The sequence below is a fragment of the Chiloscyllium plagiosum genome, unplaced genomic scaffold (genome assembly GCF_037043375.1).
Source record: "Chiloscyllium plagiosum isolate Xiang-an unplaced genomic scaffold, Cpla_swu_hap1 HiC_scaffold_25, whole genome shotgun sequence".
Classification (NCBI taxonomy): Eukaryota; Metazoa; Chordata; class Chondrichthyes; order Orectolobiformes; family Hemiscylliidae; genus Chiloscyllium; species Chiloscyllium plagiosum.
In genome coordinates this window covers 21,451,925-21,479,389 of record NW_028270163.1, presented here as the reverse complement: position 1 = coordinate 21,479,389, position 27,465 = coordinate 21,451,925, and the positions used below count along the sequence as shown (strand labels likewise).

At 36.1% G+C, this 27,465-nt stretch overlaps 1 protein-coding gene and 1 long non-coding RNA gene across 3 annotated transcripts in view; one reads left to right on the top strand and one right to left on the bottom strand.

Moving 5' to 3' along the window:
* Nucleotides 1-453: 453 nt before the first annotated feature.
* Nucleotides 454-27,465, bottom strand: part of cox10 (cytochrome c oxidase assembly factor heme A:farnesyltransferase COX10) — a 144,024-nt gene continuing 117,012 nt past the window's right edge. The window contains exons 5-7 of the mRNA XM_043715222.2: nt 22,930-23,000; nt 11,730-11,962; nt 454-3,198 (exon numbers count right to left, since the gene is read on the bottom strand). Of these exons, the coding sequence (XP_043571157.2) occupies nt 2,774-3,198; nt 11,730-11,962; nt 22,930-23,000 (729 nt within the window). The 3' untranslated portion in view covers nt 454-2,773. The remainder of the gene's footprint in view (nt 3,199-11,729; nt 11,963-22,929; nt 23,001-27,465) is intronic.
* Nucleotides 26,390-27,465, top strand: part of LOC148145297 (uncharacterized) — a 46,771-nt gene continuing 45,695 nt past the window's right edge. For both annotated transcript variants that reach the window (XR_015761394.1, XR_015761393.1), the window contains exon 1: nt 26,390-26,481. This is a non-coding gene — a long non-coding RNA (uncharacterized LOC148145297). The remainder of the gene's footprint in view (nt 26,482-27,465) is intronic.

The following is a 27,465-nucleotide window of genomic DNA, read 5'->3' as shown; positions in this document are numbered from 1 at the left end:
ATATTCAAGTTTTGTATTTCCCTGTGACTGTTAATGCAAACTGCAGAGTACTAACAATATGTACTCACCATGAGAATATATGTGGAAAGATCTAGGTTTGGGATTATAGCAAACTAGTCTACATTCACAGCAAACATTGTGTAAATTATGTCATTCTATAATAGCATTTCAGCACTTCCTCAAAACAATTGCATAAATTGTATGCATTTCTAACCTATATTTTAATGCCCACTTACTGGACGGATAGACAATGAGTACAATTTATTTCTGTAGCACTTTGTCATTTATCTGCGGAGCTGTGGTGTAGTTTTCTGGAATAAATCAAAAAAATACTTCACTGTCTCTAAAGAGACCTCTTGCAAACTTCTTTCCAAATCTATTAAGCATAGAAATTCACCCTACTGTCGGTAACAGTAAAAACTCTGACTCAATATGAGACCAACTACCAATTACTCATTTAAAACAATTTACTTTTAATCAAAGATATGCAAAGATATGACCACAGATAGTTGAGTATCTGATTAGAAACAATATGATTTAGGCAACAAATCATTACACTTCCATTTAAAAAAAAATCTTTTCAAACAATGCACACAAAGCTAACAATGGTGTGGATTACATTTACACTGGAGCTTAAGTAATATAATAAAGCCTTTTACGCTATAATTTCCCTTGCCTTACTTTTAAAAAAAATGTGATGTGGACCATTTTGTTCTGCATATTTTTATTATGTCATTTAAAATAAAATCATAATATAAATAATATTTCTTTTGATTAAGACAGTTACAATCTGATTCCAATTTATTCATCACGTTAATCAATAATTGCAGGTCAAAATGACAGTGAGTGAAAGCTGAAGGATTACACATTGACCATTCTCTTAATGTTCAAAAAAGTCTTTCATGGGATGTGGGCATTGCTGTGCGTTTAATGCACATTCCAAGACAACAGCATGCCTTGCTCAGCTAACTCTGATGGAAGCTAAGAGTCAACTGTATTGCTGTGGGTCTGAAGTCATATAAATGTCAGGCCAGTTAAGGACAGCAGATTTTTTTGTTCTAAATGATATTAATGAACTAGGTGAGACTTTACTAAATCCAGTAGCTTCATTGTCCCCATTATTGATACTTGTTTCTTTAACTTTATACTTATTTAAATGGATGAATTAAAATTTTCTGGCTCCAGGGGTGAAAGTGGAACTTTATAACTCCAGATCATTAGTCCAGGCCTCTGGACAATGGGTCCAATAACATAGCCACAAAGCTATACAGCCCCTCACACAGTTACTAATACATCAATAGACATTTAAATGTAAGGTTTGCATTGTTGGCATAAAAAAATCATATTCACATGAATATAGACTATATGTTGTGACCTTCCAAACTGTGCAGAAACAATCTTTGAATTTCACTGAGATGGTAGTCACTGTTTTAACAACCTGACATGAAAAATCGACTTAGTTTCAATTGTTGATAGTATATTGATGCAACAAATAGACTTTGTGATAACTTGGACTATGTTTTGGATGTAATCCTTTAGTCCTTTCATAACTTTCCATGATGTAACTCAAGATGAGTCTAGAAAGTTTCTGGACAATCAAATTCAAAGGACATATTCAGCAACATCAATTATTGACGGATTATGACCGTGGTCCAGCCAGACTTCATGTATGGAAACATGTACTTTGGGCATAAGGACATGAAATTATATGGAAAGATAACTGTAATGTGCAATGTAAGCTGTTACAGTTCTGAACAAATTGTCACTGTTAACAGGAAATCTTTGGTCAGAACAGAAATGTCTTGAATACATTGGCAAGTGTGACAGGATGTGTTTAAAAAGTAGTCCAACAGATTAATGTTTTGAAAAGCCTTCAAAGTAAGTGCAGTTCAATGAAATGCCACAATCTTGGGAGAATTTATTTTTTTAATGGAATAACAACTGAATAATGTATTTTACATTTTGTTTTAAGACGACACACTTGTTGTGCAAATCACTGGCCACTGATTACACAAGAAATTCTGAATTCTCCTTGGTAACATAACAAAATAAAATACTGGTAATCAATTGGCTTATGTAATGGAGCAATGGGATACTTTTAGGATCTGAGGCTATAATATAACGTTAAAGGACAGTTCAGGGAGATCGGGAGACACATTGCAAATTTATGGGTGCAACGTGCAAGTTGAAAATACAGGACTTCACAGGGATTAAATTGTAAGGGCCAATTTCATAAATCTGGCCTGTATTCCTTGGAGTTCAGAAGATTGAGGGTTGAGCTCATTGAGACATTTAAACTGTAAAGAGTTGGATACGGATAAAGTATTTATCCTAATGAGTGAATTAAGAACAAGGGACATAAAATCTGAGCTAGGTGAGTTAGGAGATAAATCAGGAAGCATTTTCTTCCTCCACACAGAAGATAGCAGACATCTGAAACTTTCTCCTCCAAAAGATTGTGGATTCTGAGATAATTGGAACCTGCAAGACTGAGACTGATATATAAATGTTAGGTTAGAGTATCAAGAGACATGAAGCATGCAGCTGAGGTTTGGATTCGCATGAACTACTAAATGGCTGAACGGACTTAAAGGGGAGCAATGGTCTATTTACATTCCTAAGAAGACGATGAAACCAATTTTCATCAACAGTAAAAAAAAAATCACCAACAGTAATATGTAGAACTTCCAGGATGTAGAACCAGTGCACTTAATCAACATGACACAGAAATACACTTTGACAATTTCTAAAGATTCCTTAATAAAAATGAAAGTTACGCTTGCATTTCTGTTTGAACTTTGTGGTGAACCACGTTCTCATTTTCAAATAGAGATTTCTTGCAGGTCAACATGAGGAGCAATAACATAGGGAGATGCCAGAGACTGCAAAAGAAAAGTTTTCGGGCACTGTTGCGATTCGAGTCCCTGTAAAATCGATAGCCGAGGTAGCTGATATACAAGTTGACTGGGAGTGAAATAAGTGGAAAAGTCCATGTAGTTACATCAAAGACAGGACACAATGTTGACAATCCAATGAGAGCAATGCAGTGGCGGAATGCCACTCGTTTGCAAAGCAATGGATGTGTGACTGACATCATGCGGTAGCCACCTCGTGAGTAATCTTCTCGAAGATTCCAGCTTAAAGCATTGAAATGTGGGAACTGCCAGGAATACAGGATACCACCCAATAACAAGGCACCTAAACAGAGGGACAGGGAGGTGAGTATAAAAGTTCAAACAAGATAACATTGTTACTTTTCTAAAATAAATAATTTCCCAGAAGTTGAACTTGTGCACATCAAGTGTTTTTACACACTTCCATGCTTGATAATTCCCCAATATTATGAGCTGAATCTCTTTACAAGTGACAGAAATCAATTGTAGACCATTCTTTAACACATTCCAGTTACACATTGGTTTTTCATACATGAAAACGAGTTAAAACTGTGTTGTAATAAATTATAGTACTTAAAATATGTGATTAGATGAATTGTTTAACCTCTAGATCCATAACTTCATTTTTGGACAAAGGTATTAGAGAAATCCCAACCATGAGTGTTGACAGTGCAACATTATCATTGCCCTTCTATTTTGTCACTCTCTCTGGCATCTGTAAGAACATTAGATAAGATAAACTGATGTTGCTATTTTAACAATTCTTAAATAAAAAGTGCTCTCATGAGCACTAAGACAGTGTGTCCCATCTTGTTAACTATTACAATTACTGGAAAGGATAAAGATTTCAAAGATAAACCACTAGTCATCTCTTTATAATGAGAGCAGCCTCACGGTCCTCTGGGACGCTGACTTTATCTCGTGTCTTCAAGATAAGACATGGGAGAACTAACAGTCAGTACTACAAGAAAATACTTTACTTCATTAATACATGCATGAAAATTGCTTTTGTTTGCCTTATTTGAACACACCTCTCAAAGGTAAGGGTAAAATTCCATTGTCTCATGTAGTTGGACTACTGCAATAATCTAAACTCCCTGCAGATCTATTACACATTAGATCCTCATTGCATTTAAAATTAAATCGCTTTCAAATATCAAATCATAGAATTTACAGTACAGGAAGCTATTTGACCCATTGTGTTTATACTTGGCCCCCAAAAAAGCTACCCAGCTCATAGCCCTCTAAATTAATCACTTTTAAATATATATCCAGCTCTCTTTTGAAACCTCATATGAAATCTGCCCCCACCAGTCTCCCAGGCATACATTCCAAAACAGAACAAGTCTCTGATTTAAGAAGATTCTCTTCAGCGTACTACTAGCTCTCTTGCAAACAATCTTGAAATCTATAAATTCTGTGTTACGATCGAGCCCTCCACTATTACCTGATGAAGGAGCGTCACTCCGAAAGCTAGTGTGCTTCCAATTAAACCTGTTGGACTATAACCTGGTGTTGTGTGATTTTTAATCTTGAAACTGTTATTCCTAGTTACTGATATACCTTGTAGTGGAAACGGAATATCCTTCTTTACCTTGTCAAAATTGTTCATAATTTTGAACAGCTCAATAAGTGATTGAGAACAATGTTAAATTTAACCTTTGCTAACAACACATTTTGAGAAAACACTAAGCCATTACAGATGTAAGTGCCAAAAAAAAAACTAGGGCTGTTTAATGATATGTACAGAGTACAGGGACTTGCAATCAATTCTACACACAGCAAGCTCAGAATCTCAATTGAACTCTTAGGAGAAAACAAAATGCTGAGATGAAGTGTTGCTGCTTAGTGTGGGAGAAAAAACCAAATGCAGATTCAGATTAAGCTGATCTTTGTGCTATACATGGGGGTACCTAAGCAGAGATACAACTTGCATGGATAGTGGGTACTTGGGTGCAATAAAGTATATAGCAGAGGTTAGATAAAAAGTAAACACATGAATTATCAAGGGTAATAAAGCAAATGGGAACTGAACAGTTAATTGGTGGCTTTAGGAAAATATCAGCATTTTGTCCAAATTTGTATAACTTCAGATATTACCTCAGAAATACCAAAACAAGATCCTTATAAGGCAGAACTAATTTTATTTTTCTTTTAGTAAGAAATATTCAAGTTCCCTAAGCGGTACTTTGATCTTATGATGAATGGCATAGTTCCAAATATTGCTCGTTGTCCCAGGGTGAATAATTTAATCATTGTGAATATTTTGTAAAGAAACCAATGTCACTTGTAAGAGAAAAACACAAATGTGTCTCTAATATATTGGATCTACGACTATCTGTCTCTAGTCATGGAGTCACGTTAATTAGGTATTGTGGCCAACCTTAAAATTCTGAAAATTCAATTCTGGAGCAACTCCATTTTAATTCTGCCCTGGCACAATATCAAATTCCAGGAGCCAAACATTTCATAATGGATATAAGTCACCATATAATTTCATGAAGTACTGATGGAATTCAAACTTAGAGAGTTTTAAACAACACTTTAACATTAAGAATATCAGAAATAGAGTATTCAATGACCAATTATAACGTAGTACATATTGAAGGAGATTTTGATAACTCAATCATTTTATTATAATTCTGCTCACTTAAAAATATTCTGTAATTATTCACTGACTATCTTCATTGCAGCTCACAGCATGGAAGTGACAGGATGCACAAGAGTCATTAGTCCTGTTTACGTTAACAGATGGAATGACTATCTGGTCAGTGGGGTTGGTGGAGCCTGAAGCTGCCCTGTTTATATTACAGCATCAGAGCAGGGCAGCACTGATGACAGATTATGAGTTGCATATGCTTGTTTCATTGGAAATGTGTCAAAGGCTGCAATGTGTCAGATACTTCCAACAGTATTCAGCTGGCTTTGCTGTTGCTAGGTAGCTCAAAGGCCATCACAGTGAGGCCACATGAGGTAGCAGTTTATATAACACTTATTCTGATGTCAAACTATTATAAAGCACAGAGAAAGAAAAGGTTTGTGCTTCCATAGTGATTGTGCTACAAATACCACGGGTATAGATTCAAATGGTGGTGGAATGTGACCAAAATAAGTCGAAAGTTAACATTTTACTAATTTAAATCTGCCGAATTAGTAACAGTTCGATCTTGGTTTGTCACATTTATTTCCTTTTGTAGCAAGTACCAATTCAAATACATACTTTAAGCATTTATTGAAGTCAGAATCCAAGACCCTTCATTCTATTTGCTCTGTTCTGATAGATTCAGAAGAAACACAACTTATTGTTTAAACAAAAACGTTTTTAGACAGCAGTAGAGAGCTTGTATTGCTGAGAACCAGATGTATAAAAATGTCCACTTCCAGTCAAAACTTTCCATCCAATTTAAATACATTTCTTAGGGTCACAACATATCAGAGATTGATTTTGCCACAAACTTGAATCCATTTTGCACTCACTATGCAACAAACATTAGAGATTGAATGTGATTGATCGCAAGACTGTGCAGAATAGCCTTTACCAATGCACTTCAGATAAAGTAATAATTGCTTCCAAGATTATAAAACTGCAGCATTAATATCATTAACATTTGCAGTAATAACAGTGATCCCTGGAATATTGTTGATCTCAGGCCACCAACGCAGCACACTACTGCTCTTCTGATGAGTCACCACCCACTATGAGAAAATCTCCTTATCTGATTAACAATTAATGATAAGGGCCATCATATGTCCACAGGGACCACCTTAGATCAGTTGGTGGGTGGTTTGCGCATTTACTAGAAACCTTAGATTATGTCTTGCCCAATTCACTAGATTTGGTTTGGGAATGATGTGACATTTAGCAACAAGCAGGTCAGGTGCAATCTATGATTCAAATTCATGCCAGGAGAGCATTCATTCATCTGAATAGTCACGTAGATTATACCTTTTCTCAATGAAACTTCAACTCAGGAAATAGACAGGGTGAAAATTTACTGAATTACCAGGCTGGTTTCACAGGAACTAAACTCAGACAAAGTATGTATAAACATCCAAATATGAACTGATTGGTTTAATCACAAAACATTGGCCATTTGATATATATAGTAAATAACCAATCTTCAACCAACTGTTAATGTATTTTGAGTTCTATGCTGTGGAGTTCAGGAATGTAAATCTCTTCGATTGCTTAAAAAAAGTTAAATTGTTACAAACTAGGTAACAATTGGCTGCTACACTGATTATTCTACTGAAATAAATCCATACCTGAGTGATCATAAAATAATTACGGATAAAGAAGATTGTTCAGCTACCCTTTGTTAATCCATTTATTTTTTAACAATTCAATCTTGGGATGTGGGCATCACTGGCAGGACTACCATTTATTGTCCATCCTTAATTGCCACTTGATCTGAACAGCTTGTTCGGACCATTTCAGAGGGTGACTAAGAGTCAATCACATTTCTGAGGGCCTGGAGTCACATATACGCTAGACTAAATAAAGATGGCAGATTTCCTTCCCTAAAAAACTCTCGTGAACCAGATGGCCTTACACAGCAATTGACAATGGGAGCCATTTTGGCTAGCTTATTATTGAAACCAAATTTCACTATCTACTGTGGTGTGATTTGAACTCCAGAACATTAACCTGGCGTATGAGTGACTAGTCCAGTGACATCATCACTATGCCACTGCCTCCCCATAAGTACCTTTTAATTGGTTTGCAAATAAATGTAGGTTCTCCAACTATCTGAAGTTCAACTCTTGTGTTGATTACACACCACATGGAATAAAAGCTGTGGTGCAGGATCTAGCTCTGTCTTAAGTCATACCAAGGAACCCAGAAGGAATACCAAATTACACAGAATACTGGGAGAGGTGGATAGCATTGGAATAGGGAATGGTACGTTAATAGGTCAGAGAGAAGGAAAAATAATATAGTTTAAATCAGGTTTACTGCATGTGACTACACGGAGTGTGATACATTAGTGAAAAATTAGTGCAGATTACCATGTGTGAAAAAGATGCTATGGATGCAACATTAAAAAGGATGTCTCATTGGGGTCAAGGTCAAAATCAATTTGGCTACAGCTAAGGAACAAGAATATGTTCAATTCCATTGTTTGCCACAGTATAATAGGCCACCTACTAGTGGAAAAAGTTGAGGAACGAATTTGCAAGAAAATTACAGAGATGCAAAAATTATTGAGTAATTATAATGGAGAACTTAATTATTTGAATTTAAACTTTGATCATAGTTGCATAAAGGACTGATAGGGTCAAGAGTTCCTAGAGTAGGTTCCGGAAAATTTTCTGCAGCAGTATGTTTCCAGGCCAATGAAATAACAGAAACTGCTGAGCTTTGTTCTTGGGACTGAAGTAAGCCAAGCAGATCAAATAACAGTAGGAAAACACAGCGGACAGTGATTATTGTTTCATAATGTTTAAAGTGACTACAGAAAAGGACGTCGACAAACTAGAATAATTAATAATAAACTGGGGAAAGCCAATTTCAATAGGTATAAGAATGGACCTGGGTCAAATAAATTTGTACAAATTGCTGGGAAGTGAAAAGAATAAGGAAAATGAGCAGAATGTGGCCTACCATCAAAGCAGAGATGGTTAAGACTCAGTTAAAATATACTCTCTTAAAAGGGGAAGGTAAGACAAAGAAATTCAGAGTTTGCTGGACGATAACAGACAAAAATTAAGACAAAGAAAAATTCTGCTTATTATAGAAGAAAACACAATTGTCAACCAGGCCGAATATAGCAGGCTCAAGTTGGAGGTAAAAAAGAAAACCAAAAAAAGTCAAGGTGTATGAGAACAAGGTGTATGCAGCTAACAAAAAAAAGTATCTCAAAATCTTCCACAGTCATACAAATAGTAAAAGGGTAGAAAAGGAAGCATGGAGCCAATCAGGGACCAAAAAGGGGATTTGCATATGTTGGTGGCGCTTAACTGAATGTTACATGAGACCTTTACACGCACCTTTTCAAAGATGCTGCTACATAAGCCAAGGAGAAATTGAAATTAATTGAAAAAAATCCACAAGGTTTATGATTTATAAGAGGAGGTATTAGATCAGCTGTCTGTAAATAAAGTTGATAAGACATTGGGATTGGATAAGATGCATCTAAAGCTATTGAAGAGTGATAGTGGAAATTGCAGAAGCACCAGTCATAATCTTTCAGTCATCCTGAGAATTGGGGTGCTGCTAACATTATGCCCTTGTTTAATAGAGTATGCAAAGGTACCCCAACAACTATAGGTCAGTCAATTTAACTTTGGTGTTTGGTTTATGGGAAACATAATTCAGGACAAAAGAAATAGCAACTTGGACAAATATAGGTTAATTAAGGAAACCCAGCAGGGATTTCTCAAGGGAAAATCATGGTTAGCTTACTGGAAGTTTTTTGAATCGGCAGAGGAGGTTGTAGACATATGGTGTACGTGGACTTCCAAAATGCATTAGATATACAGAGGAACCTCGATTATCCAAACGACATGGGCAGGGAGTATTTTGTTCGGATGATAGAATGTTCGGATAACACAGTTTAGCCATGCATTGGGATGTTGTGATCTTGTCTGGATAATCTGAAACTCGGATATTCGATTGCTGGATAATCGGGGTTCCTCTGCATTGCCATAAAACAGACATGTCAGAAAAGTTAAGGAATAAAAGGGACAGTAACAAAATGGATACTGAGTTGGCTGAGTGACAGTAAGTAGAGAATAGGAGGTAATGCATATCCTTCGGGTTGGAAGACTGTTTGCACTAGAGTTCACGGATCAATGCTGGAACCTTTTTGGATATATATTAATGACATAGACCATAGTGTCAAGACACAATTTTAAAATTTGCGGATGATGCAAAACATGGAAGCATTCTAAACTGTGAGAAGGATAGTTTAGAACTTCAAAAAGACATAAACAAGATAATGAAATGGACAGACAGGTGACAGCTGAAACTCAGCATGGAGAAATGTGAGGTAACTCACTTTAGATAATAAGACATAGGAACATGAGGCAGCCATTTAGGCACTCGAGCCTGCTCTGCCAATCAGTAGGACCATGGCTGATCTGGCATTCCTGCATGTTCCCCAAAACCCTTTATTCCCCTACTGATCAAGAGTCTTTCTCATTTTTAAACATACACAAGGACTCTGCCCCCACAGTTCTCTGTGGCAAAGAGAGTTTCAAAGACTCTCAATCCTCTGAGAGAAGAAATGCCTTTTTATCTCAGTCTTAAATTGATGCCCTTTATTCTGAGACCATGCCCTTCGGTTCAAGATTCCTCCATGTGGGGCAACATTCTGTCAGCATTTACCCTGAGAAGCACCTTAAGAATACTATATTTTTCAATGAGATCACTTCTCATTTTTCTACACACCAGTGGGTAGAGTCCCAGACTGTTTAGCCTTTGCTCATAAGACAATCCTTCCATACTAGAGATCACCTTTGTGATCCTTCTCTGAACTGTATCCAATGAAGTGGTATCTTTTCTTAAACAAAACTGCTCACAGTACCACAGGTGTGGTCTCACCAGCACCTTGTACAGTTGCAGTGACACTTTGCAACTCTTTACACTTCAACCTCTTTGAAATAAAGGGCCAACATTCCTTTGACTTTCCTGACTATCTGTTGCACCAGAGTGCTAACTTGCTGTATTTTGTGCACGAGTACCCTCAAGTCTGTGTTGCAACTTTCTGCAGTTTCTCTCCATTTAAATAATATTCTGTTCTTTTGTTCTGCCTTCCAAAATGAACAACTTGACATTTTTCCACCTCCTAACCCATTTGCTAACTTTTTGCCCAATTACTAACCTATTATCTCACTTGCAACTGCTTTGCTAAGAACAATATAAAGGGCATAACTCTTAAAGGGGTACAGGTGCAGATATATATATATATATATATATATATATATGTGTGTGTGTGTGTTCATATAAAATGCATTAAAGGCAGCAATACAGATTAAGAGAGCAATTAATAAAGCATACAGCTTTAGTCTTTACAAACAGGGGCACAGAGTACAAGAACTGGGAGGTTATGTTGAAATTGTATTCAACATTACATTGGCCTCAGCTGGAGCGTGCACCCACTTTTGCCATCACACTTTAGGAACGATGTGAAGACATAGCCGAGAGTGTAGAAGAGGCTGATGAGAACAGTTCCAGGAATCTGGAACTTCAGTTATGCAGATAGATTGGAGAAGTTAGGACTGTTCTCCTTGGAGAAATAAGAATTAGAAGAAGGAAATAAGAATCTGATGAAGTAAGAATCTCATGAGGTGATTAGACAGAGAGATGGTCAGAAACTGTTCCTACTTGTGAAAGGATTATGAACAAGAGGGCACTGATTTAAGATTATTGGCAAAAGAAGCAAAGCTGATGAGAGGAAAAAAAGCTTTTTCAAGTAAGTGGTTAGGGTCTGGACCACACTGCCTGAGAATGTGGTGGAGGCAAGTTTATTGAGACAGTCAATGGGGCTTAGACGGTTAGCTGAAAAGGAAGAATGTACAGGGTTATGGGGAGAAGGCAGGAGAACAACATCATAAAATGCTGAGTCAGTGCAGGCATTATGGACAGAATGGGCCTCCTTCAGCGCTATAGCAATTCTGAGAGAATGGGGTTAGATCACCTCTATCGGTCATGATTCCATGTCCAATTGTTATAGAAAATATTCCTTCATAAACGCTTATCGTAAAAGCATTATTCATATTTAAAATTAATACTGATGAGTATGCCAGAAATGACATTCATTATACATTGAATGCACATCCTTTCTTTTCCCAGAAATATTTTTCATTGGACAGACTATATAAAGGACCTACCTGCGCCGATGGTGCCAGTGGCTGCTGTCCAGCCCATGACTGGAGGAATAGCTCCAACCACGGACCCTACCCAGGTGTTAAGTATACTCAACCGCTTCATTGGGGTGTAGCAGCATGTGTAGAGGAAAATGTTAAAGGCTCCTAAAGCTCCAGTCAGTGGATTAACTCCAAGGGTCAGTAGAGCTATACCAGGCACACTGCAGGCAACTGCAAAGGACACTGCATGGAGTGGACTGAAGGTTTCAAAAAGAAACATAAATCAATAAATTGCATAAATTATAGTTCTTATACAGTTCCAACAAGATTCCAGAAAAAAAAACTCATCAGTAAATGCTATCACTACTTTAGGTTTCAATGTTGATTACCAAGTAGAAATGTGTCTGCTCTCTACACAACCACATCCATTGTCCACCATAATAATGTGATCATAATTAAGTCACTGGACCATAGTTGTGACATGTACTTTTGTCTAATCTGCAATTATGAATCTGCCATGTTACTTTAAGTTTATATCAGGACAATTAACTTTGTGCACATTGATAGGTTGATAGAGTAGAATTTGACTAACTAGCATAACCATTTCCTTACGGTCATTCCCGGCATAGAAGGAAGCTACCTTTAACCATCAAGTCCATACTGTTTCTTTTGAATATTTCTTACAATTAGAACGATAATTTACAAGTTTATTTGTTAAGATACTAAAATTAGACACTTAGTTATTGGCATATCTCCATGAGCCATGAAGACAAAAGGTTATGGGAGGGTGTTATATGCAGGCTATGCCATGATTTGCTTAGGCATGAAATATACTGTAATAAGGGAAGCTAACTAGATATTAATTCCACAGTAGTTAAGTGTGCTTTGGATGTTTACATGATGTTGCCGATGTATACAGCTGGTAGTTTTTCAGCAGGACTCAATTAGATTACACTTAGAATTCCCAGTTGCATTGACGTGTGGACACATAATTGTAACATCATTGTTCTTTTTGCATTGACATGTTGCAAGATTTCTATCTGTTCAAATAATCTACAATGTTTCTCTCAATGCCTTGTTGAGTTCACCAAGTAAGTAATTGAGCCAAATGGGCAGATTCCAAGATTAAATCCTGATCTGATTTCAACAAGTCAGATTCACACCTCATTGTCACCCAGCCAAAGTTGGATGCATTTGGTGTGTTGGCAGAAGACAGCATCAACTTTAGCTATGAGCCTGTGGTTAAATGCCTGTTCACAGTTAATGCTGAGGTAGATGTTTCGATGGAGTACAGAAGTACTTTTGGCAGTGGACAAAAAGAAACTTTAAACACAGGGGATCTGAAACCACTGACACAGCAGATACTTATTTCACAAAAGAGTACTGATCAGTAACTTTAGTAGCACCGTACCATGATAGCAAGCAAATTGCTCCTGAGGTCACTATAAGTTTGGAAAGCTAACTCATGCTAATGTGTCAAACTCAGATTTGAAGTCCTTTGGCATCAGTGGTATGTGTCTGCTGAAGATTTCAATGTTGTAATATCTGTGTGATAATTATAAAATGTACAGACTTAAAAAATTAAAGAAAAAAATGACAAACTTCTGAAATCGTAAAGTAGGATATGTGGAATCCAACTTGTATACAGTTAGATATAAAAAATAGAAATCCGATACTGACAAAATGATTATCTTTTTGATGTTGATTAAGACATTAATATTGGTAGGATATTGGAGGTACCTGCAGAGAGAGCATCTTAACTTAATGCTCCATTTGAAAGATAGCACCTCTGACAATGCAGCATGCTTTCAGTACTGCACTGAAACGTTAGCCTGGAATTTTGTACTCAAGTACCTTTTCTGCCTCGAAGTACTATCAATTGAACCATGGCTGACACCATGTTCAAATTTCTGTGCAATTCAGCTGGCTGCAAGTTCCAAGGGCAAAAATGAAACTTTCATCCAAGTGGTAGCAGAAACTGGATCAAATGTTAATGTCATTAGATGACAATACCTTTCCAGTATTGTAATTCATTCCTCCTGCTTCAGTTACTCAGCATGAACTATACATAAGGTAAAAACAATGACTGCAGATGCTGGAAACCAGATTCTGGAACAGTGGTGCTGGAAGAGCACAGCAATTCAGGCAGTGCCTGTCTTCGGATGCTGCCTGAATTGCTGTGCTCTTCCAGCACCACTGATCCAGAATGAACTATACATAACTCTATCTGCCCTGCCATCAACAGGTCAATTGTGAAATATTAGGCACCAGGAATTCCACTTGAACTTGAGCTCAGTATGACCTCAATGCTTCATTGTAATGCCAAGGTTGTGTTAATATACCTTAGACACACTTTTGAATGATGGATTTTATACCATATGCACTGAGGCAAAAGCAACTACAGAATAAGTTGCCTTTATTGTACAAGTCAATTTATTACAGCAATGACTACACATCAAAGATACGTCATTGGTTGAGATGTGCTTTGGGATGTAAAGATAGTTAAGACACTATGTAAATAATATTCTATTAAATTTTAGTCTGCTTTTAGGCACAGCAAAATGTACAACAGAAGATTTATTATCCCTACAGTGCTATGGCTTATGATAAATTAGATTGCTTTATCTTAATTTGAACTTTGCTACAGTAGATGTTGCTGAGCAATGAACACATTCTCTGCATAAGAGAAATTCAATGCTACACAGAAAATATATAAAAAAGACAATTTTGACATATTATCAAAAACTGAACAGATTAGTTTGCAGCAAAATAAACCATTTTGAAGAGATTCTAAAAAGCAACTTGCTTTCACACAGTTTGTCCAAAGATTGTTGTCACAAATCTTTACACTGCTTTTTGAGAGCCTGATTCTTTCATTCTGAAACTAGTTGTTGAACAAAGAAAGTAACAGAGGGTTAACGAAACAAAGAAACCAAGGCGGTAGAATTCTCTTGTGCAGTAAATGTTGACGACAGTATTTTTTACAAAGGTTTCTTGGGGCAGATGGTGTTGCTTCACAATTGCATAGCGTGAACAGGTTCTGGTGCATGGCCAGGCCTGATGCCCTATCCATCATCCCCGACTAAGCCAGGAACATTGTGGAGTTTCACCAACCTGTCAGGTCAGGATGGTTAGCAACTTTCAGCAAGTTGAAGGATGGGCAGAGTGCTGTGATGATAGACACGCAGTTTGTTCTGAACACCCACTTATACTTTATTCTGCAAGCTTCCACAAATCACTGCAGGGGGAATGTTAACTTTTAAACTTGTAGAAAGCCAAGTAACACTTCAACCCACTTAATAACAGATTTTTACACCTTGAAGCACTTTACAATGAGGCCTGCTTCACTGCAGTACTTTTACAGTTTGCCTTTTGAAAATAATTTTTCTCCAAAAGCTATAAGTACAATTTCTTTTCCAGGTTATAGGACACTAAACCTGTATGAAAAATCTGTATACATTTTGATAAAATATTTAATTACAAGATATTTGCAATTTCAGGAGAGCAAGCAGTCTTTGTTGTAATGAAGTGAAACATGACAGTAAATTGGTGCACACCAGCGATTTACAAACAGTATGAGATAAATGACTACACTGTCATCTTGTGATATGACATGAACGATAAATAACAGCCAAGTAACTGAAAAAACACTGTTGTTCTACTTTTGAGTAATTCTATAGGACCCATTACACTGAAAAGAGAAGGTGGGATTTTGATTTAACATTTCTTCTAAATAATCAATCTTGCATTTATGCACGATCTTAACAATTTCAGGAATTATAAAGTGCTTTAAAGGCAATAAAGTATTTTTGAAGAGCAGTCACTATTGTTATGCAGACAAATATGATTACCTGCTTGGCTTTTCCTGTACAAAATTTAAAAGGTAAATCTTGGCTAAATATTTTATGCCTATCTGAACAGATAAATGAGGCTTCAGTTTAACAGTTGCATTTCCTCAGTATTACATTCAAGTGTCAGCCTACATTATATGTTCAAGACCTGAAGCAGTGGTGAGTGTGCTATCATACAAGCTGAGTTGGCTCTTTTTAGAAGACAAATCAGGGTGGAAAATCTTGGAACAATCATATTAGATCAAATGGACAATAATTGCAAAGATATAGTAGGTTCCCATTTAGAAGCAAATCTCATGGCAGCAGCAAGGAAATTTCCAATCAGGTATAGCAACTACGTATGAAACATTCAAAACGATCATGTTGGGCTTTGGACAACTGCACACATCTTCGGGATAGAGCACAGAAGAGCAGAACAATGTATTCAAAAATGATTTCAATTATGTCATGAAGTATAAGTCTCCTATTTAAAATCTGAAGTTAGCAGTGAATGAATAAATCAATATTACATCTTCATTGCTAATGTGATACACCTAAATTGTTTTGAAATACAGTTTCATTAATTCAGATTAATATAAAATCAAAAATATACCATGTTGAGATCACTAACAATGTGAGTCCAATTAGTCTACAAATGAGATAAGAATTGGGGACAGCTTGTCAGAATTAATAAACTTATCTCATGCTACTAAACTGGATAACCAACTCATAATAACCAGGCTTCATGTTGAAATAATTTTTAGTTAGTTGTAGGGGAAATTTTGGTTTGGAGGCCAATTTTAGTCCCATAGATTACACACACATTACGATTAGAATATTTTCCTCAACAGTCAGTAAAACAATGCAATTCAATGTTATGATTGATAGCAAAAATGTATTTAGAAGAATAATCAACACAGAAGGAATTTCTGAATAAAGCAATGAAGATGAAAACACTGGAATCATTTTGAAGTCAACTGGATTTTGCGATAGTGCAGCATCTTTGTAATATTCTAGATGGATCAGCTAAGGATTCAAATGACCATCCTCATTCATATTTATTGTGAGTGGATGGTGCCCATGAAATAGCATTTATGTCTGCAGTGATGTTAACCCCTTTTGAAAAATTCCAGTAAGGAAGTTTCCTGCAGGATCGAAGAACTGCATTGAAGAGCTTCTGATTATTTCACTTCCAAAGGAATGGGGATAGAAGTGGAAAAAAAAAATCCCGTATTAAGAGGTGTAAAATGCAAAATTGGAATGAAACCCTCCATTTGCCCCCCTCTTCTCCCCACCACACCAAACTTGCAGAGAGTGAAAGTGAAGGAACAGGTCACAGCTGTAAAGATCAAACAGACAGCAGTGATATGCTTTTAAAGGGGTATAATAAGGGCAGTGCAAAAAGTAAGATCAATGGAATGTGTCATGCTATGGAGTATATTGGAAAGATTATTATGATAACAGGAATTACTAGGAAACTGAATCGCTGCATAATGACAGTTTTCTATTTAAATCTAAAATCAACAAATTTTAATTGTGTAAAATCATTTTTTGTGGTTAAGGCTTTTGCATATTTGAATGCATTTGCAAGTATAGTATTGGTTCTGAATAATCTTTGCTTTGGATTGATGATGAAATAACAAGAGGCAATTCTAGAATTTGGGTTTGACTTTACACTTGACAATCTCTCTCTACTTCATTCTGGAGTCAGGTGAAACTCAGACTTTTGATTTAGGCTGTCATTATACATTAATGGACGATAGCAAACAAAATTATTGAGAATTGATATTACAGCAATAACATAAAAGCACGCCTCAATTTGCATCAGATTCAGATGGAACATTTGTCAATTAAGGATGTTTTGAGCTCTGGAAAAGAAAACAATCTTGGTACTTAGCAAAATCCCTGCAATATAACAGGATTTAGGTTTGTGAGTACCCTTGCCATAAGTTGTCAATTTGAGATTTGTGGAAAAAATGATGCAGAAAGCAGAGGAAAATGAAAGATGACATAACCAGTGAGCCAATGGCATTCAGCACTTCGACATTTTACCTCAAAACAGATGTGGCCTTCTTTATGGCATATCACAAAAGGTGAGTTTAAAATTGAACAAAATGCACGTTAATAATGCATTGAATTAATTCAAAAATATGTTGAGGATACATAGTCAATAACATGCATTCTATTTACCTTAAACTTCAATTTAAATCCAAGCACTCAATGTTTAGCATGAGTTACAGTTGTAGCAAAATGTTTATGGAATAAATGACACTGGACCTGAAAATGAAAGAATGTTCACAGCAAAGCAGATTATTTAATTTACAGAATATAGTTAATGAAATCAAATTCCATCTCTCCAATTATACTTTAAATACACTGTTCAGTTGTACTGTTAGAAAGTCAGTGGAATGCAGGCCTCGATGCATTTATATTTGATAGGGTACATAACTGGAATGAGTCCAGCAGATGTATTGATTTGTCTCCACTGAATCTAGAAGGAAGGATAAAACTTATAATCATGGTTTGTACATGATGGGTTCAGTGCAAGTGACAATAGTTGGCATGTGCAATGGAAGATGATGGAAGTGCAATGTTGCACTAGTTTTATCAGTGTGTGATGGGTTTTGTAGCATGGATAAAACTTGAAGTTTTGCAAATACGTTGGACCAGGTGGGAAGAATAACGCTAATGGGTTTACGTTGTACAGTTTAGGAGTATCATTAACTTGTCTCTTCAAATGTGGGAGGTAAAGTACTTTTCTTGACATGTTGAGTTTAAAGTTAGTTCAAAAAGGCTGCTAATTTGGAAAAACTTCATGCATAATATTTTTGATGTACTTTCACAGAAACCAAATATTTCAAGCCTTAAATCCACAAAACTAGTGAAAAGCTTTATGAGAATATGGCTCCAAAATGTCCAGAATCCTTACCAGTTACAAATGCAACTGAGGACCTTGTTGATCAGCAGTGAGGTTTCCAGATTTAAATACTTCGCAGAAAACAGGATCAATGCCAGTTAAACATCTGCAGGGGAAGTCTGAAGCCTGAAATAGCAGGTGTTATGAAGCAGTTAAAATAACACTGGACAATTAAGTTGGACTGGGCATTTAAGTTGAAGACTTGTTAAAGAATAATTTTAACCTAAGCAGATTGAAAAGGAGAATCGAGGTTGGGGGTGGGGTGGGGCTGCTGTATGTGGAAAATGTGGTTTCAGCTAGCAATGTTCTCCTGTTCTTTTGCTACTTCATATTAAATGTGGAGAATGCAGTATGTAGGGGAAATTTTGGTTTGGAGGCCAGTTTTAGTCCCATAGATTACACACACATTACGATTAGAATACTTTCCTCAAAGTCAGTAAAACAATGCAGTATTCAATGTTATGAGTGATAGCAAAAATGTATTTAGAAGAATAATCAACACAGAAGGAATTTCTGAATAAAGCAATGAAGATGAAAACACTGGAATCATTTTGAAGTCAACTGGATTTTGCGATAGTGCAGCATCTTTGTAATATTCTAGATGGATCAGCTAAAGATTCAAATGACCATCCTCATTCACATTAATTGTGAGTGGATGGTGCCCATGAAATAGCATTTATGTCTGCAAGTGATGTTAACCCCTTTTGAAAAAGCTGTATCCTGTGAGAGCCTATGAAACCACCCACCCATTAATCTATGACACTAAACGAATCAGTGGAGAATGATTTAAATCCAGGTGTTTCATTAGCATTCATAACCTTGTAATGTACTCAAGACACTTCCTCCTTTTCTACTAAATAAGATACAAACATTTCAACACACAAAAGTGCTGAGGAATTTGAGTAACAAATGCTGTGAATTTTACTTTAAATATCAGTAAGGAAATCAGAGAGCAAATAGAATGGTCACAAATAATTTGAATACTGTGTGCACGAGTAGAATCCCTACAGTGTGGAAACAAACCATTCGGCCCAACAAGTCCATACTGACCTACTAAAGAGCATCTCACCCAAACCCATCTCCCTGCCCTAATCCTCTAACCCAGCATTTCCTATGGTTCCTACACCTACCTACACAAGCCTGAAAACTATGGGTAATTTAGGATGTCCAATCCACCTAACCTGCACATCTTTGGACCGTGGGAGAAAACTACAGCACCTGGCGAAAACCAATGCAGAGATGTGGAGAACCTGCAAACTCCACACAGACAGTCGCCTGAGGGTGGAATTGAACCCAGGTCCCTTGCACTGTGAGGCAGCAGTCTTACATCACTGAGCTGCCCCACTCATCAAGATGCTTTTTCATTGACAAAAAGTGTAATTTCTCAACTAACAGAATATGGTTTTTGGGAAAATATTAAACAACATAGGCAAAGTTTGTTCTGAGACAGCATAAAAGTGTAGTAGGAACCCAAAGTGTATTTAATTTGTAGCTTTATGGGTCTAATTCTTCAAAAGAAGGCTTTAATATACTTAAAAAGCACAAGTCATGAGAGGTAAAGAAAAGATTCAAGAAATCTTTAATAATGCATGAGAAAATTATGATTTAGAGTAGATGCCATGAATTACAACTGCCTGACATTAAGTTACAGCATAAATATGAATCGTAGGTTTGTGTTGAATAGGACATGAATGTAAGATGTACACAATGGTATAAGCTTTATCAAATTAACTCAGCTTGACTTTTTGAAGATGGCAGCAGCAGAGAAGACAGCTATAATAGGAGTCCAACTTTCTTCTCAGCTCCCCACCAAAAGCAGATGGAGCCTCCTTTTAGCAAAATGCACCGTGACTCCAAGTTTATAGATGAGCATCTGGGATGATTCCTAACACAGTGTGTGGTACAATACAGTCAAATCTATCAAGTGCACAGGCTGATAATGAATGAGTTAGAAAACTGCATTGTATACCTCATGATGCAAGGACCCCTAGCCGCTTCAAAAAAAAGAATGACTTGAGGTGTGAGGGGTCAATGGCATGCGTGCAAGATTAATGTTTAAGAATTTAAGGTTTTGAAAGCTCTTGAACTCTACACAACAATGCCGTAAAATTTTTAAAACTCATATCTATGAGGCAGATACATAATAGAATATTATGGAGGACTGTGCTAATAACTTAGATAGCATAGATCAAAAGAGACAAGCACATTCAGCTAATACATGGCAGAAATTCTGCTAAGAATCACAAAATTGTCTTAAAGACAGAATCCCTTCTGAAACTTTGTTAAAAAAAGTCACGCTATTAGTTTTATTTCACAAATTTTCCTGCCATGTTATTTTGTCGAGTTGCCAAGTATCCACAAGTAAAATTCTTTGAAAAAGTGAGTACTGAGAACATAACATTAAAACCACATACACATTTTTTTTAAAAAATGTTAAAATTGCAGTGATTTGAACCATAAATTGGTCCAACTGTAATGAAATGTGATTATTTGCTCAAAAAAAATCATAATCAGTGTGGAGAATATTTGAGTCAATCTCAGCTAGGCTGCTGTTAGATCAAATGTTAATCAAGGTTGGAGCTGCTAGAAGAGGTAATGAAAAGGCAACATGAGCGTTTGTAGAAAAAAGGCTCCATTTAGAAAATACTTACTGAAAGAAAAAGGTGAATACTCAAACCACACTGCTATTACTATCACTGATTCCAAAGTAAATGCAACAGGTTAAATAGAACAAACTGATGAATTACTGGAAAAAATAGGTTATACATTACAAACATTTCAGCTTTTCAATTACTTTTCATGTTTACACACATATTTCATCATAATTACATCAAAATACATAAAAGATTATTACATACTGCAAAAGCATTGCACAAACAAATGTGGAAATGAAATCATTACTACTGGGTGCATTATCCTAACATGGCAGAGCATACATAATGCTCTATTTGAATGGAGCCCAGGTTCTGGTAAGATTATATTGCTTTTCAATTTAATGATATACTTTCTGATTATTGAGTTGAAAGGTGAGAGTGCTCTAAACAATCCCTAAGAAACCTAACCACACCACCCACTCACTGCTGCTGTAAACTGGTCCTCTCTTGTGAGATATACCATTCCTCAGGGTCATTTCCAACAATACTCCTAACCATTAAGGAACAGCAAGTGTGCCTTTCCCAGGTTATGCGTCCAGTTGCTCACTCACTTCTCATTTTCCCTTTAATACTTCCATCTAATAGTACAGCTATTTCATAAAATTATTTTAAGAGGTAGGCAGGCACAAAATCACTTCGCTAGAATAACATACCACACAAAGCACAAGGATAAATTTGAAGAAACAAAATTTCAATGGCTAAAACTATTGCAAATCAATGTGAAAACAATGTAACATTTAAGATATGAAAATACCACCATTTGTTATTTTTTGAAACATCAAGAACATCATTGGAAGTGCAGTTGGCTCCGCCTTCTAATCCTGACTGAACTGCACCTGGACTCCACATTTGTTAGTACCCTTAATCATCTATCAATCTCAGTCTTGAAATTTTCAATCTTCCTCTGTAACATTTTAGGGAATTAGGATGGGTAGAATAAAGGGTTACAGATCTCCACCTTGAGTGAAATAAATGTTTTTTGATTTCACTCCTTTGTAGCCTAGTTATAATTTTCCGATTATAACTTATGTCTGGAACACCCTCCCAATGAAAACATTTTCTCAATAGCTACCCAACTGAATCCCATTTCTATTTTAAACACCTTGATTAGAATGTCTTCCCAAACACCACTGAATTGAAGGAAATAATTTATGCAACCCATGGTCAAAAATTAAAACCTCAACCCTTTGTATTACAATGTTGAATTGGCAGTGTATCCGCTCCAAGGTGAATATATCCTGAGATGTAGTACCCATAACTAAATAGAATATTCCAGGAAGGATCTCACCAAAACTCTGTGTAACAGAACCACAACTTCCTCCCTTTTGTATTACAACTCCCTGAAGATAAAGGACAACACTTCCAACCATTTTGGGTACTTTTTGTCCTTATGCTTTAAGCTTTACAGATTTGTGTACAATGACACCTAAATCCCTTTGCTTCCCGATAGCTTTTAATTTCTTGCTATTAGGAAAACATTTGGAACATCCTATTAATGCAGCCAGGGTTGACACCATAAAATGATTTCATTATGTAGATTTGCAGAGCCGAATGGCGAGAGGAGATTGACCATACTGCACACAGTTGAAGCAACATATGATTATTCTACTTCTGTACTTCCGAGCCCTTTATTAGCCCAAGATTCAGTAATTCAGCACAGATGAGAAACCAAAGCTTGTATTTTTCTAGTTTGTGTTGCTCAGCATCACACTGTGCAGTTAACGTGAACCATGTGCTAACAAATGTTTCAAAGCTTACAAAAGTTAAAAAAAACTCATGAAATTCTAAAAAGGTAACAAGTACAATACTGAATGGAGACCAACCTAATTTGTCCTCTGACCAGGGGTCTGTTTTTCGTCCTGTTCATGTTCGAGTCAAATGGCACCTCAAAGAACTATTAGAAATTACAATGGAACAGTGTTAGGCACTATCAATTTGATGAAACAAATTCAAGTTTAATGTAATGGATCAAAACATTCTGCCAAGATCAAACTTCAAAACACAGCAAGAAGTTAAACCTGAGATTATACAGAATATGCATACAGTAAAAGCATCTTCATGCTATAGAATATTTTTTCAAATTGCTTAGCCTCTGCTTTAAGATTTTATTTGAAGACCACAGAAAACCCGAATAAAATTTTGATACAATATATTCTAACACTACAATATTGCAACTTAAATAAAATGGTTTCTGAATCTACTCAGAATATGGTCTTGTAAAATTAACTTTTCCCTTCTTACTTAAGTCAGAGCATAACTACATTAAAAGTGGTACAGAGAAGATTCACTCGTCTAAACTCTGCGATGAAGGAGTTTTCTTGTGATGAAAGGTTGGGACTGTATATGTGGAGTTTAGAAGAATGAGGGGTGATCTCATTGAAGCATATGGATCTTGAGGCAACTAGATAGGGTGGATAGGGAGGATGTTATCCATTTGGGAGAGACTAGAATTAGGGATAAAAGTTTTAAAATAATGGATCGCCCATTAATGACAGAACTAATGACAGAGTAAATGGAATTCTCTTCCCCAGAGAACAGCAGAGTTAGAGTTATTGAGTTTATTTAACCTGAGACAAAGGTTACAGAGGGTATATAGGAAAGTTGAGTTAAGGTCAAAATCAGATCTGCTATCACCTTACTGAATGGGGAGGCAAGTTGAGCGCCAGAATGGCGTTCTCCACTGCTAATTCATATGTTTATAAATCTATCAGGAAATGCATCAGCCATGATTACCTTAGGAAGCAGAACTACACAGAAACAGAAATAACCAATTCTATAGTACATGGTACTACACACAAGTGGATAGTTTATGGAGATTTTTACAACCATCATCATCTAGCCACATTGATGTTTCCCTTTTAAAAAAAACATACTTTCTACTTACAAAATGTATCTTTATTAGCAAGTGATTTGCATAAAATGAATAATCTCAGCTCAAACCTCAGTCATAAATTGAGATGAGACTAAATAAAAGAATATAACACTTTAAATAAAATATGGAGGTTGAAACTCCTTAAATATTGAATTTAAATCATTATATTGACACAGTGGTAATGTCACTTGCAACTGAAACTAGAGTACAAGCAAATCATTGAAACAATTTTCATGAAACATTGTGAAATAGACTAAGTGACAGTATTAAACACATTCCTGATGCATGTCACTCCAAAACTGCTTTTGTACTATGAAAAGACTTATCACAGCGGCATCTAACTCCTAGTTTCATGAAGTCAACTATACCTTCAAAGTAAACATGCTACAATTTGCCATGGTCAGTGACCTGTCCAGCACTTGGGCTGCAGACAGTTGTGCAAAGCATGATCAGGGCATGAGTGTGGGGTTCCAATTTTTAAGTATGAATTGTTTCAAAGAAATTGCACAGGCATAATGTACTGAATCTCCATCTTCTTTGTGGTACGTTTCTACAGCTACTTGGATGTCCTGGAGTCCTTTACTTTGATGAGACAACAAAAAAAATACCAGAAACAATTATGTTAAATTGGAACATTCTGCTGGTAACTGGGTTTAACTTTTTCACAATCCTTTCAAGTTCTTTGTGACAGGACAGGGGTGATTTACAAGAGGCATGCCACACTAATAAGACTGTAATTTTTAAAAAGGATCTTGAAAGGCAGTCTAAACTTGAATTCCAGACAAAATTAATTGGATCATGTACACTAGATATTCAATAGTTATTGATTATTCTAACTCACAGTACTCTTAATATTAGATTATGCTGAAATTAAATGCTATCTTTGTTAACCAATGGACTGTTAAAATGATTCACTACGTATGTTCAAGTTGGTTCAGATCGAAACATATTTTCTAAATGCAAGATTTCTTGAATGCATCTTAAATCTACTTTCTAGGAAGAGAGAACATGCAGAAAGATTCAATCATTTGAAAATATATGATGTTTAAAATGTGCTTGAGATCACTGGTTTTGTAACTTCAAAGCCCAAATAGTAAAGAAAAATCCCTCACAAAAAAGCACTCATTGACAGCTGACCCAGTCTACAAAACTGACTTAAGAGCTGTTGTGCAATGTATTTGTGTGTAATTGACCCAGAACATTGCACAATTGCCGATTGGGTTGCTGCTACACTACTGACACCAGGTGCAAGTCTACATAGCACTTTGTTTGAGTCATTGCTGCAAGCCACACCTCCTGGCTGTTCTGTTTATATCAGACAGCTAATGAATCAAAGTACTTCCAGCACACATTGTTTTGGGTACAGCTAGAACAGAATTTTGTTCCTTTGAAGCCCCATTCAATGAAGAGGACTTTGAAGATATCTTTGTAATTGTGCAATCTTTCATGTTAGTACTTCCTTAAGTTAATGTCTTGCTTCTTTCCCCAATATGACAATATCTGTTTCTCACATTCACCCAAACATCAACCCTGATTTTGGCTGAGTGGTGTGGTGAAGAGATACCTTCAATAAAGAGGAATAATAAGAGTAACTGCTTAACAAGAGAGTAGAAAACTGATGTTTCCATGACAGAAAACGTCCAAAAGATGAAAGAAATTTTGTCCAAACAAATCAAGCAGGAAGTTCTTTATCATCAAGTAATTACATAAGAGCAGAATTTTGGCAGACAAAAGGACAGTATAACAGTCTTGTATAATTTTAACTTCAATAAAATGCATCATCAGCATTCCATAGAAAGCCACTTAAAAGCAGCATACAAATAAAAGGAGGGATGATGGGTCCCCTCAGCTACAGCAGGTTTTTTTCCACCCAGTTTATGGTAGTAATGGTAGATGGCCATTAATGTGCAAGTCTTTCATCATCAATACAATGTGAAAATTTAATTCCCTCACACAGACTCTTATTCTACTGACCAAATGCAAAATTCTCAATTTAAAAATTTCAACATGCACAACTGTAATATCTGTTTAAAAGATGAGAAAGCCTGCTTAAGTGGATTTTGCTTCAACATCAATCGACAATCAGGTGATCATGCTATAATTTTACAGCGTCAGATTATTTCAGAATATTTGACTTAAAATTATTTCTGGGATACATGTATAATTAATTTACACAAGTCAATAATTAAGTGCACAGGAAGGTTATCTTGAAATTATGACATACGTATATTAACAGCAGGAACTATGTGCTAATGGAAATGTACAATGGAGTTATTTGCTGTTCATTTATTCAAGTAACATTGCACTTGTCCTAACATGATGCACTATTGAAAGTCAATATGCTTGTGTACTTAATGTCAGCAAACTCAATGAACCCTGATATAATTATTAACCACTCATCTCCTGCTCTTCTTAAATCAGTAACAGTGGAACAAGAGGTATCTGGTGGGCAGTCTAAACAAGGAGGCAATACTTAGACATGATCTTTAATCAAGAGAATAAGGTTAGTAGATGTTGAATTTAAAACTCTACTTATTGTTAATAGCCACCAAATTTATCAGATTAAAACAACATTGAATTTGATTTGGTCGGCTTCTGAAATAGTCCAGCTGTATTGCATAGCAGAACTTTGTTGATTTAAATTAAGGCATGGAGGGGGGAGGGTAGCAGGTGCAAAAGCATAAGGAAGATCAAAGGTATAGACGACCGCAGTGGGGAAAATGACAGGTCAACACTTAATATAGTGGAGAACTAATATGTTGTGCCATGAAGTGTGAGTGAGTTTTCTTCTCTTTTTCTAATCTTCTGACTTGTGGAACTGCTTGTTCCTAAGGTTAGACAACTGAAGAGCAATATTAACAGTGGCTCAGGAACCAGATGTATGCCCATACACTTTGGTGCAGACATCAGCCCTGGAAAAAAACTCAGTCCCAAATAAAGGAATTTTCTTCTTTGGTTGCTATTAAATGAATGTTTTCGACAAAGAATATGGCAACTGCCCAGTTTTAAAACAGATAAAAGTGATATCACTGAATCTAATCAAAGGATATGGAAGAGTCAACTGTACTTAAAATAACAGTTACAAACTTCCTAAACAGGGTGAATCAAAACCAGACAGCACTTGGAATATCTATGTTGATGGTGCTATACTTACGCAAGTTGTCATGTGACATATTCCACTACTACTGTTATATGCAAATTACGTGCCTGTTCTTGGGTAATTAAATTACAATTTGACAAATGTGTTTCAAAATTATCTTTATTTGCAATTTTAAAACAAATCAGTACTTCCACATCTGTGAAAAAAATCTTGAAACATTTTTGGCTCTTTGCAAAAGAGCTGCAAGTTATTATAGTTAAACAGCAGGAAGAAATAAAACGTTTACTAAACCTTTTATGGGATTTTAAATATTAGAGACAGAGTTAGACATAAATACATCCTCAAGACAAATGACTAAGGTGGAATATAATAGGGACACAACTTGTC